This window comes from Centruroides vittatus, unplaced genomic scaffold, assembly GCF_030686945.1.
Source record: "Centruroides vittatus isolate TY-2023 unplaced genomic scaffold, ASM3068694v2 contig_1208, whole genome shotgun sequence".
Lineage (NCBI taxonomy): Eukaryota > Metazoa > Arthropoda > Arachnida > Scorpiones > Buthidae > Centruroides > Centruroides vittatus.
This window is the reverse complement of record NW_027120772.1, coordinates 299,735-312,010: the sequence shown is the minus strand read 5'-3', so window position 1 is coordinate 312,010 and position 12,276 is coordinate 299,735. Positions and strand designations below refer to the sequence as shown.

Sequence of the window (12,276 nt, the reverse complement as noted above, 5' to 3'; positions counted from 1 at the left end):
AAGTAACGATAACGAAGATTACCATTATTAGATTGTAGCCGATTTTAAAATAGTACGGTAGAACCGGAGTTCTTCGGGGTAAGCTTTAATCCTCTCCCTCTCCCCCGCGGGGGGGGGGGAAATTTTGAAAAAATTCCTTCTCGGTGTACGTTCTCGTGACGTACCCTAACTGCGTACCAAATTTCCACTTTCAACTCCTAACCGTTTGGGCTCTGCGCTTATTATTATTATTATTAATGAAATAACCAACCATGGCCCGAAAGATCGGACTAGAATTTGGCTAATTAAATGATTAATATAAAGTAATTTGTCACCAGAGGGGGCGTTAGGCGCCATCTCTTAACTAAATTAATAATTATAATTTTAATAAATTATTAAATAATTTAGAACCTCTGGAATAAAAGAACTGACCCGGAGCGGATGTTTACATCGTCAACCCATCTCGATTGTGTTATAAGACGAAGAAGAATTACTAAAAAGAATTTAGTCGTATCATTCAATTTGCGAGCCAATCGAGTGTTTTGCACGTATTTTTTATTTGTAATCATCGTATTTCTGTGCAGAACTTGTTTTTAATATTTTATGTAAAGTTTTGTAAACAGTGTGTGTAGTGAAACCTCGATATAACGTCCTCCCAAGGTCACCACGTAAAGGCCAATGGTATTTCTCAACAGATTTTCTTTAAATACTCTCTGTGAATTGCGATTTTGCATTGCCATATCCAAATCGTGTGACTTTTAAACCATCAAATTTAAACTCTTCTACATATAACTACTGTATGTTTATTTAAGGTTCTTCAGTTAATTAACAGCAACACTCGATTTAAGGCGAATTTCTGAAAGTATAGCGATAAATATATGCTGAGTGTATAAATTATTTGTAGAAAAGTGAATTGTAACCATAAAGAAATAAAGCATTTAGACAAAAACTTTAATTTTTAAAGTAAACTACAATATTAAGAGCTAAAGCATAGATTATTATTAAAGGTAAATGCAGCACATGCCGTTATCTGGACATTTCTTTTCGGGGTGTCTAATCGCACCGCCACAGTCTTCTACGGGGACACAGTCCGCAGCAAGCATCTCGAAGCAATCGTAGACTGCAGCTGGAAGAATAAAGACAAATGAATTAATTTTTTAATATACTTTTGGATTTTCTCGACAAAATCATCGTTGTTAATATGATTTCTACATTTGTAGAATTGCCAACAGTATTAATGCCCAATATGGCGTGCGAAAAAATCAATAGATAAGTAACTTTTCGCTTTTGATGGAAATGCCAGGTGCTATTTATTTATGCGCTCTGACGTAAGCGCCAAAAGCTGGCAGATATCTCAGAAAATGTACTGTATTACATTTTAACGCCATCTGCTGCAGATCGAGCATAAACGATGAGGATTTTAAAGACGTTTAAACTGTCCATTGTCTTTTGTACTGTACAGTACGTCAATGCCACTTATCGCCGATTTTAGAAACTAATTTTGCCTCTTTGAACAAAAACACCCGTGCCGACAATGCCACCCAGACTGAGTTTCATTACCATAATTGTTCGATTTTTTATGAATTTTTAAAGTTTTTCGGACTTTACGCCCAATCTGTATTTCATCTCATTTTCTTTATATTTTTCATAAAATATTTCTAAAGGTAATTTAGTTGAAAATATTTCTTACTAAACCCATTAAAATTTATATCTAGAACCCAATGTAGTGTGAAATATCGAATTATTTTATACACATTTACGATTAAAATGGGCATGAAATAAATAATTCGATATTTCGTGCCAAATGATTATTATGTGCACATTCAAAGCGGATTTTATCCTAAAATTAAACAGGTGTGAATAACAGGTTACAATAATTATTTTCATCTCTCCGCCAGAAAATGGAACTGCTATTGACGATGTATTATAGAAAGGAAATTTAAATGGAAAGGCCAACGTGGTAAATTAGTAAACTCGTTCGAAAACTGTTTACGTCCTTGCAGTGAAGGTTTTTCATCTAATATTTAATATAAACAACCGATCTTCGAACATTATAAACATAGATAAGAAGATCTTTCGTTAGATTTATTAATATTCATTTTCTCCTTACTGCTTGATTAAGTTTTATATACAAACATTCATTTTTACTTTCTCGGCTGTTATATGTAATGGCGATCGCTCACAAAGGCTTTACGTTTTTGGAATCGGAGACCTCGAAAGGTCGAGAAAGGAAGAAAAATTGGCCATCTTATCAATGTTAGTGGAGTGTGTGTATAAGGAACGAAATTTTGTTCACCCACTCGTCGAAAATTTCTGAAATTTTGCGGGGCTGGGGATTGGTACTATTCAATTTCGGTGTTAAAGTCCAAGTAGATGGGAAGATGGAGGGAGTGCCGTGCCATTGTATAACAATTAATGACACGAAAAGTTTTTAAAATAAAGTCTAGGAACAGATGACTACACGTGCAATTTTAAATGTTTTTGACCAGAAAGTTACGTAAATCTTAACTAACTACTTTCTTTTCTATTAAAAATAAAACTACTTACGATTATAACAGCACACAGTTTTGTTTTGTTGCGAACACAGATTAGGAGTCCGAATTATTCTGTTATATCGACAATCGTTTTCGTTAGTACAGACACCGTCCTCTAAGTAACAAGGATCTTCGTGCTTAGAATCTTCATCTATTAAAACGATAACAACCAGGAAATTATTATAAACGCTATTATTAACTTATTTTCTATCGTTTCGTTGAATCTTGCAACTCAAATTTCATTCACTTGTAATTAAGATAAAGGCCGAAACTTCGAGGGCACACCTAACTCCGACGACAATGCATTTTAATGACTTTTTGGGGTCTTCGTCCCCACAATTCTCCCCGCATCCAAACACGATAAACATAACCAAACGTAGAATTTCATCTTAATGGTATGGTAGAGTAGGTGTCATCTCCACCGTGTATTTCATTTCCCGACAGCCTTACCTCAAAAAAGATGACCAATAAAAGCATTTAAACTTTATTCTTAAACATACTAAAATTGTTTTTCGTGTAACAAATTAATAAAAGCATTTTACTCACCGGCAAAGATAACTAAAACGAAGAAAGAAATAATATAAACTAAAATATTCATTTCCGTAAAGGTGCTACGAGACAAATGGCGATCTGTTTACTTCCACACTCGGTTTCGCAGTTGAAGGTTATGTAAATACGCAACAATTCGCAAACGTTTGTGTGATATCACTCGGTTGTGCAACAAATCGCGTTCTTCGTATTAAACTTGTGTATTGCCTAATAATTAGCATAAAATATTATATTTTTCGCTATTTAACAACAGTTTTCGAGAAATAATTTCATTAGAAATGATCACACCAAACTATAAATAAATTTGCAATGCCTCCGAGTACTGAACCGTCGCCAGATTTATTTAATTCATATATACTGACACGTACAGTACAATACATATAAAATAATTTTATTTCAATAAATCTGAGATAATGTTTCGGGTTTTTGGTAGTTCCAAGTTTAAATTAGTGCAAAAATATAAACTATTCAATTCTATATTCTGCCTGAGATAATTATCATTCATTTTCACCAATCATGAAATAATTATCAAAAATGACTTGAAATTGCTATATTTATTTCGACTTGTAAAAATTTCTCTTTCATCCATCGCTTTGGTTTCTTGTTAATAACATTGTGAGGTAACACTTTTCATTAAAACAGTTCTAACTCGTCTACTTTAACCACTTCTGTCTCGGTGCTTCGTTCGATGGGATTTCGTGAAATGTAACTTTTAATCCTTCAGAAGTTTTAGATCCGGCATACGATGTGCAAAAAGGAACGCAACAAGTTTTAGACATAATGCGTCTTTTCTATTTGAACTATACAATGAATGTACAGTAGAGCATCGATTATCCGACCCCCGATTAACCGACCGCGTTCTAGTCGGCAAATTCAAAGGTCCGCTAGTGATGTGGCGCTACGATATTTGGTTACGTCTTGGCTACTTTAATATTATTTTTGTTAAATTTTTGCATGTTTTAGCTGGCAGCACTGGCTCGACCGTGAAAGGGAGGCTAGTATTTAAACCAGGCCTAGTACACTATACTAATAATGTATTTTTTCATACTTTTCGGTTATCCGACCGACCCCAGTCCCCAATTAAGTCGGATAATCGATGCTCTACTGTATTTATATTTATACATAGGCTTGCCATAATCTTTTTTTTTTTTTTTTTTTTCTCAAATCGGGACAATTTTGAGAAAATACAACGGAAAATAAAGCCTACTAGAATAAGTACCTACGAAAAGGCTAAATAAATAAAGGTGTTAACAAAAACGAGTTAAAAGAAATTTTTAATAACTCAACTAAACAAATCTTATTATTAAAAAGTTATTAATATCTATCACTAGTGTAAACTTTCTTTAAAAGTTCTTTGTCGCTTAAATCTATACATTTAAAATATGACAATACATTTGATGAAGTTCCTGCCGCTTGCCTTATGTTTCGCACATTTCCCGTGATTTTTAATGTTTGAACGCCCACCACGAGTTACCAAAAATTCTAAACGGCACCGTTCATTTTTCATTTTGTCAATACCACCACAGACATTTTCATTCGTCAGTAAATACGCGGTTTCTTTTTCGCCTTTTGGAGATTAAATTAATTTCATGTACCGGTACGGTACAAAATAATCGCAAATGCCGACCAGCAATTTGAACTCGATTAATATATGACACGCGCAGCAATGACGCGCCAGTGTTATGTTCGTGCCACAAGTACGAGCTCCCGCGAGCGGAATGGTACAAATAAATACAGTTAGATTTTATTTTCGTCACAAAGTAATTTATTATGGCTTTGAACAGGTTCTGTTTTTTGGACCCCAACGCTACAAACGGTTTCTGTACACACAGGCGTTAAAATTTGATCGAACAACAACGGGTTAAGAAAGATAAAATAAGAAAGTTCTAGAAAGAAATAGGACAATAGGACAAAGAATAGAAAGAAGAAACTTAAATTTATATTTACAAAATATATATATATATATATATATATATATATATATATATAGGCCTATATATAGCGTACAGCTACACCAGTATAAGTTTTAGTCTTGCCAACTCTAATTAAAAGATGAAATAAAAATATCTGGATCTCGTAGGTTACGTGCTATTATAAATTCTGTAGAAAAATAAAACATCTAAATTCATTAGGCCATACGCTATAAATTTTGAGGAAAACATGTAGACAACATTAATTAAAAATACTTAGGTCTACATACGTAATATTTAGATTGGCAACAGCGAGTGTAATTGTCAAATGGCCATTTTACTCCAGGCTGCACTATTTTTACTTCTTGTATATTGGGTAATTTTAAAATTTTACCAAATAACCGGGACAATTCCGGTCAAAACGGGACGTCTGATAAGCCTATCTATGCACCAAGCTGCTGTCGAAGAGAAAGTCCCGTCAACCGTATATAACTATATACAACTATGACTTTATGTAACTACAGTAGAGCGTCGATAAGTGGAACCAATTGGGGACTGGGGTCCTTCCAGTTAATGATTTGTTCCAGTTTCCGACTTTGTACGAAAAAATACATTAACCTGTCCGATGTTCAAATTTTTCTCCGTTGCGTATCGCTTCCTGTTGAATTTTTCTCCGTTGCGTGTCGCTTCGTGTTGAATTTTCGTCGATTTTAAGCCTAACGAAAATTTTTATAATAATCATCGAGGCTATCGTATCGTTAAAAATTATTTCTGCATTTTGTACAAACAAAATAAATATATTAAAGAATATAAAAAACATGAAAATTATACTTTAGAAGTAAATTTAGTATCAAAAACGTTCGATTCGGCACGACACAGTCCGACTGAAAATCGTTCCACTTTCCGGCCATTCCACTTACCGACGTTCCACTTATCGACGCTCTACGGTATTACAATTTCATAAAATAGCAATATCTACCTTCGCACGAAAAGACCAATTTACTCAACGCGTGATTCTCACCGATAACTAGCTCCAAAATCTTCTGCAGCGGCGAAAAATGGAAACAGTGCGAATAGGGCAATTTTCTTTACGGAGGACGGCCTTGGCGGAGCAGACTGTTTGAACGAGAGCCGTGTTGGTAGTATTTTTAGAACAGCAGTCTGTGTTACGTGCAGATTCGGTGAAACCTTCTATCCGTCAGTTTTATACCAGATAATTATAAATTTAAATAAGATCATCTACTTGTTCAATTAATAACTATATTGTTAGTTAACATTCAGTTTTTGTTCGCTTGGTGGATTTTTTATCTATCATAAAATTCGTAAATATCGGGAGTAATTTTATTTCTGATTTATGAAAACTAATGGACGTTTGCGTGAAATTCAAACAAAGATGTCTTTTAACAAGGATTCAATACAGAAAATATAAACACAATTTTCTGATTATAGGTCTAAAACCTATTTCAGTTTAATTTTTGGGCTCGTTATACTATATATCAGGGGTGGCCAACTTTTGTGTACATAAAATCTACTTTTTATCTTAAAAATGTGTCGCGATCGACTTGTTGTCGTAGGCATAGTCTAAGTGGCGAGGGGTGTGTGAAATACATACTAGGTTTATACACTGTGCTTCAGTACGAGGTACTGTACACTCCCGCGATCTATGGGTAGATAAGGAAAATACATGTTCAAAACTATTTTTTATTTTTTAAATCACTTATTAAGTTTTCAAGATATAAGCTCATAAAGAAAATAAATTTCCAGACCCAGCTTTTGATATTTGCAGATACGAGTTCATTCCGTACAGGCGGCACCTAAAAAAACGATTTTTCGACACTTTCAAGATAGATTTTTATTAACTTAAAATATAATTTAATTTTTTTTTATCAATTACAATGTATAAATTATGGTACTATTTGTTCGTAAACTTGAAAAAGTTGTTATAAAACTGCACAGTACGGCTGATAATTTGATTATAAGATTTTACTTTTGCGATTTTTTTTGGGCGAGGAAAATTTATCATGGAAGAATGATATAAGATTTTTAAACGTATTTTTTGCTAATCTATCAATAGCTCGCGGGAGTGCTCTTTGTACTCAAACACCCTGTATTTAACGGGCCAAAAAACTCACGTCCAGGGGAATTTAAACAACACGAGTAATTATTAACAATATTTATTAATTCAAATTAGCTACTGATAAAGACAGATTTAGAATTTATTTTATTACGTTACATTAATGGGAGGACTGAGTTTGCACGTCTCTTACCAAGGAAACATAATTAGGTGTATATCCTGACAAAGGTAATAATAATGATTCTTCAGCATGGGAATCAGTCAGGACAGAATGTTTAGTCTTCGTTAACTTTAAGTATGAAAATGCCAATTCACACAAGTATGTAGTTCCGAAACAGGAATAAATATATTTGCTACATTTGTTGATACTGGGATATTTTTCTCAATTGACGTATTTCCAAAAATCCAAAAATATAGAGGTCTGTTGCCGAAAACGCTTACTTATCAAGTAAATAGATAGGTAAGAAAAGCCATAATTTAATTTAAAACATAAAGAACAGGTACTTACATTTTAAAGAAATGAAAAATTGAAACTCAACGTTGTCACCGTGGATAAATAATATTGATTAATAATAATACAGTAGAGAGTCGAAAATCGGCACCCTGGTAATCGGAATCGCCCGATAATCGGCACGATTTTCAGTCGGACTGCGTCGTGCCGAATCGAACGTTTTCGATACTAGATTTACTTCTAAAGTATAATTTTCATGTTTTTATATTCTTCAATATATTTATTTTGTTTGTACAAAATAAAGAAATAATTTTTAACGATACGATAGCCTCGATTATTATTATAAAAATTTTCGTTAGGCTTAAAATCGACGAAAATTCAACGCGAAGCGACACGCAACGAAGAAAAATTTGAACATCGGACAGGTTAATATATTTTTTCGTCCATGATCGGTTATCCGAACAAATCCCTAATCTGAACAACCCCAGTCCCCAATTGATGCCGATTTTCGACTCTCTACTGTAATATTGTTAATACTAAAGAAAAGAAGCTACCGCATGACAGTATCAAATATTCAAGCTAAATGGCTGTGTTTTCTACGAGTCCAGTGATAACTGCATGCATATTGTTGCTTTTGCGCGTTACGTTCACGAGTTGCGTTCAGTTACAAGTGTAACACATTAAGTCAAGACATCGCGAGCGATCGACCAAAATTGGCATCGCGATCGACTTGTTGGCCACCCCTGCTATATATAATACGGAAAGTATTGTATTTGGATCAAATTTGACTGTCCGCAACCCAAAAAGACAAAAATCGGTGGATGTGTCGGTGACTATTTCGTTTAATATCTCGGGATGGGTGAAGATCGAGAAACGAAATTTGGCGCCGTAACTGGCATTGATGGTTAAAGGTCGAGGGGTGGCGAGATAGAGGGAATGGCGTGTTATATGTCGAATGGGGTAGGACTTACGAAGATATTAGTCGTTTTTAGCATTTACAATTTTTTATAAAACTAATTCCTACCATCGAAATTAAGCTTTTTACCGTTTTATAGTAATTAATAATATAAAAAATTTTGAAAATAAAACACGATAACATATGGCGCCACACGCACTTTTAAATGTTGTTGCCGGGATTGCTGCTGGACTTTTATAATAAAACGTATTGAAGTTGAGAGAAGGGCAGATAAAAACAATGAAATTTCATCGGTTTTAAGGTAATTTTATGTTTAAAAAAGAACTCTATTCTACTTAGATTTCGACTCGCTAGAGACTCACTTTTAACGAATTCAATACACGCAAGTATATTAATACTAGCAATGCGAGTGTAATTTTATTTTTAATACTCGTAAAAATTCGGTTAATATTGTCAATAAATTCGTGTAAAAACGTAAATAAATTGCAAGAAAATTAAAATTTATTGAACCTTTAAGAGATCGTATATAATAACATATAATATAATATTTTAATCATAGAAAATTGTTCGGTGAAAGAATGGATAAAAATATTATAGAAATAAACACGTTATTTGAATAGTTGTTGTTATCTTTAAATTAAAATGCAGCATATTTTGTTTCCGGGGCAGGTCTCTTCGTGTTTTCTTATGGCCCAACCGCAGGATTCTTCGGGAAGACATTCCGCACCGGCTATTTTAAAGCAACTGTAGGCGGCGGCTAGTAACATAAAAAACTGTATAAATAAAAATTCCCTTTTTCTTTATTATTTAATTTAGAAATAAAACAATTTATTAAATACAATTAATTATTGCTAACAATATTTAAAAAAGAGCAGAAAAAATACCCGTCTGCAATTATAACAATGTGGAAACTAGTTTCACTCAGACACTTCAACTAGGAAGTCACGTGAATGACCCGAATAACAACCGCAAGGTTAAAAGAATATATACAGTATATATATATATATATTACAATTTATTTAAATAGGAACTGCATTCTTTGAGGAAGGAAAGTTTCGTAACTTATAGAATGAAGCAAAAAATTATTTTACTGATTCGTTAAATTTTCCCATTAAATTTATATTAAAACACGTGTAATTGTGATGTTCTATAAATAAATTACACATAAAAATATCGTTAAACTAAAATTTAATTTTAAGCAAATATAAATAACTCTTAAAGTTATTTTTAATTGTCTACATGGACATTACTCGTTACTAGGACTTTGGTGTTTAGATACTGACACAAGAATGAGCATTAGTTCAGAAAAAACAAATTTTTCTTTATTACATCACCTGTAGTAATTTTCCTAATAAAGAAAAATTTGTTTTTCTTGAACTAATGCTCATTCTTGTGTCAGTATCTAAACACCAAAGTCCTAGTAACGAGTAATGTCCATGTAGACAATTAAAAATAACTTTAGAAATAAGGACTGTAAGGCAATTATAATTAATAAATAATTCTTTTTAATACTTTAATATTAATTAATAACTCTTTCATTGCACGTATCTTAATTGAAAGATGAAATATTTTCTTAACTAATTTCATCTTTCGGAAGCAATACTTCGAGTTTCGGGTGGAAATTCAAACGTGAACAAACTTCAAATTATTCCTTCTTAAATTTGTTCCTCGCTGCTCGTTGTCACCAATATTTTGACACTCCCAATACTAAAGTCGCGCTTGATCTGTCTCCCCGAATTAAAAGTCAAGCATTTCTGTAAAACAAATCTACAGTACATTAATTCATTCGTGTTTCCTGCCCGGAAAAATATAATTTTAAAAATAGGACAAAAGAACAAAAAGAAATTCACTGATTTATCGCGGAAGAGTTTGACCACATTGTATTAATTCCTAGACTAAAGTAGTTAATACGTTATAAGGCCTATAACGGTATTTTTAAATGTAACCTGTACTTGTAAAGGTTAAATTGTTGCCATTATCTTTGTCCTTTCGTATCAAAAGTTCTAATGGGGCACAATTAATACGAGCACATCGCTTCTACTAAAGTGTGATCATTGACCAACATACTTCTGTATAATAATTTTGATTTTCGACAACTTTTCGTTCTACTAACACTCCCGCCACCTCCTGTCGCAGTCTATTATAAAATTTGCACATATCCCTCTTCCCCAGTGAAGACGTCTTATTTGAACGATCCCAAAGTCGTTGCAGTTCTGCTTGTATAAAGAATAAATAAAAGTCACTGGTATTAAATGAGAAATGGCGCTACAAACTCTGCTCCTAACAGGAAATTAATATCGTTATTTATTCATCATCACATATTCTATAACACGCGCAACCACTGCACCTGCGAGTCTGGTGCCGTTTTCTGTGGAAAAAGTAAAAGAGCGATGGAAAATTATAGAATCTTAAATAAACAATTGTCTAAAATTCTTCACTGGTCTTTTGTTAAAGAATATAACAGACGATGTTTTAATTACGATTCGATGTCTGATAAGATCTTCGCATAACATGTATTATTATAAATACTGATGTAAGGGTAATAATGTAATAATTGACTCACCTGCAGAAACCGTGGTCAAAAACAAAATGCAAACAGATAAAAACAGGAGGATCTTCATGGTTGCAGCAAAGTGTGAGTGCAACGTCACAAATGGCTTTTGTCTCTACACTTACGACATCTGCTATTTATGTAAATTATAGCCAATAGAAATCTTGTAACAACCCACATATGGCTAGACATTACGTAACACCGAAGTTAGTAATTTTTCTAGCCGTTGCGTAAGTATTAGCACTTTGCAATTAAAATGTCGTTCCGATTAATTAATGTATCAAGTATTTTACATACCAAAAAACAGTGATGTAACTTGGCGATTTTAAAAGTTAAAAAGTTTTTATATTAAAAATGTGATTTATATGAGTATAAAATTAATGTTTTTGTTTATTTGATCGAAGAAAATATCTACTCGAAACTGGCGGGCATTGCCACGTTGGCATATGATGTATGTCAAAAAATCCCATAGCAGTTCCTCCGAATATTTATCGACCTGTACTTAAACAGAAAATAATACAGAACTGTGTTAGATAATCTACGTGAAAACTTCACAATGCGGTGTAATTTATTGGAAAACAAAGGTTCCCTGGGATTCTATTGTGATTTCAGTCGAGATATTGTTCTGCAAGAATTTTACATCCGACTTTCATTTTAATATTAAGAGCAATACCATTCGCATTAAGTCAATACATTACACAATAACGCGTGGTCTCACATTATCTTACAGTTGAAATGAACGGTTCCGATCAATTCAAAAAAATATATATTTTTTCATCAATATTTTCAATACACAGAATGACAAAAACTTAATAAAATAAACAGGATATTAAATGAGATGTAAAAATTTGTATTTTTTCATGTCATTTCGTGATATACAAATTTTCACACCTCATTTAATATCCTGTTTATTCTATTTAAATATTTAATATCCTGTTTATTTACTGAAGACTTTTCCCAAATATATTTTGGCAATAGAATAAATAAGTTTTTATAATTGCCGAAAGTGTCATTAAAATAAATTAATCAAGTGTTTGTCCGAAAATTTGATTTCATACGATGACGATAACGCTAAGGGAGGAGGCACTCACTGGGCCCCGAGGAAGTATGGACCCCTTTACGGCGTGTTTTTGGTTAATTTAATCATTTAATTTGCTATAGGGCCCCAATATGCATTTCGCTCCAGGCTCCCGCTACCCGTAGGCTGCCCAAAATATCAATATTAATATTTTAATTTACGTGTATATTAGAAAAGGACATCCACCTTCCTGTGCAAAAATCGGAAAAGGATATCTTTAAAAGTAATCGACGG

At 33.0% G+C, this 12,276-nt stretch overlaps 1 protein-coding gene and 1 long non-coding RNA gene across 2 annotated transcripts; both read right to left on the bottom strand.

The window, feature by feature from the left end:
* Positions 1–909: 909 nt before the first annotated feature.
* On the bottom strand, positions 910–3,189 carry LOC136985254 (uncharacterized). The gene is made up of 3 exons (XM_067282506.1): positions 3,060–3,189; positions 2,527–2,664; positions 910–1,105 (listed from the first exon to the last, which is right to left on the bottom strand). Exons 1-3 carry the CDS (start codon positions 3,109–3,111, stop codon positions 981–983), a joined length of 315 nt encoding a protein of 104 aa, XP_067138607.1. The 5' UTR covers positions 3,112–3,189; the 3' UTR covers positions 910–980.
* A 5,703-nt stretch (positions 3,190–8,892) lies between these two features.
* On the bottom strand, positions 8,893–11,065 carry LOC136985248 (uncharacterized). Its single transcript, XR_010882312.1, has 2 exons — positions 10,977–11,065; positions 8,893–9,170 (listed from the first exon to the last, which is right to left on the bottom strand). It is a non-coding gene; the product is annotated as an uncharacterized lncRNA (long non-coding RNA).
* Between the last annotated feature and the right edge of the window lie 1,211 nt (positions 11,066–12,276).

Excerpts from the sequence above, each read along its gene's own strand:
- LOC136985254 (XM_067282506.1), bottom strand. The coding sequence starts at position 3,111 with ATGAATATTTTAGTTTATATTATTTCTTTCTTCGTTTTAGTTATCTTT. Across the intron at positions 2,665-3,059 it reads CGTTTTAGTTATCTTTGCCG|ATGAAGATTCTAAGCACGAA; the intron begins GTGAGTAAAATG and ends TCGTTTTAATAG. Across the intron at positions 1,106-2,526 it reads AACTGTGTGCTGTTATAATC|CTGCAGTCTACGATTGCTTC; the intron begins GTAAGTAGTTTT and ends TTATTCTTCCAG.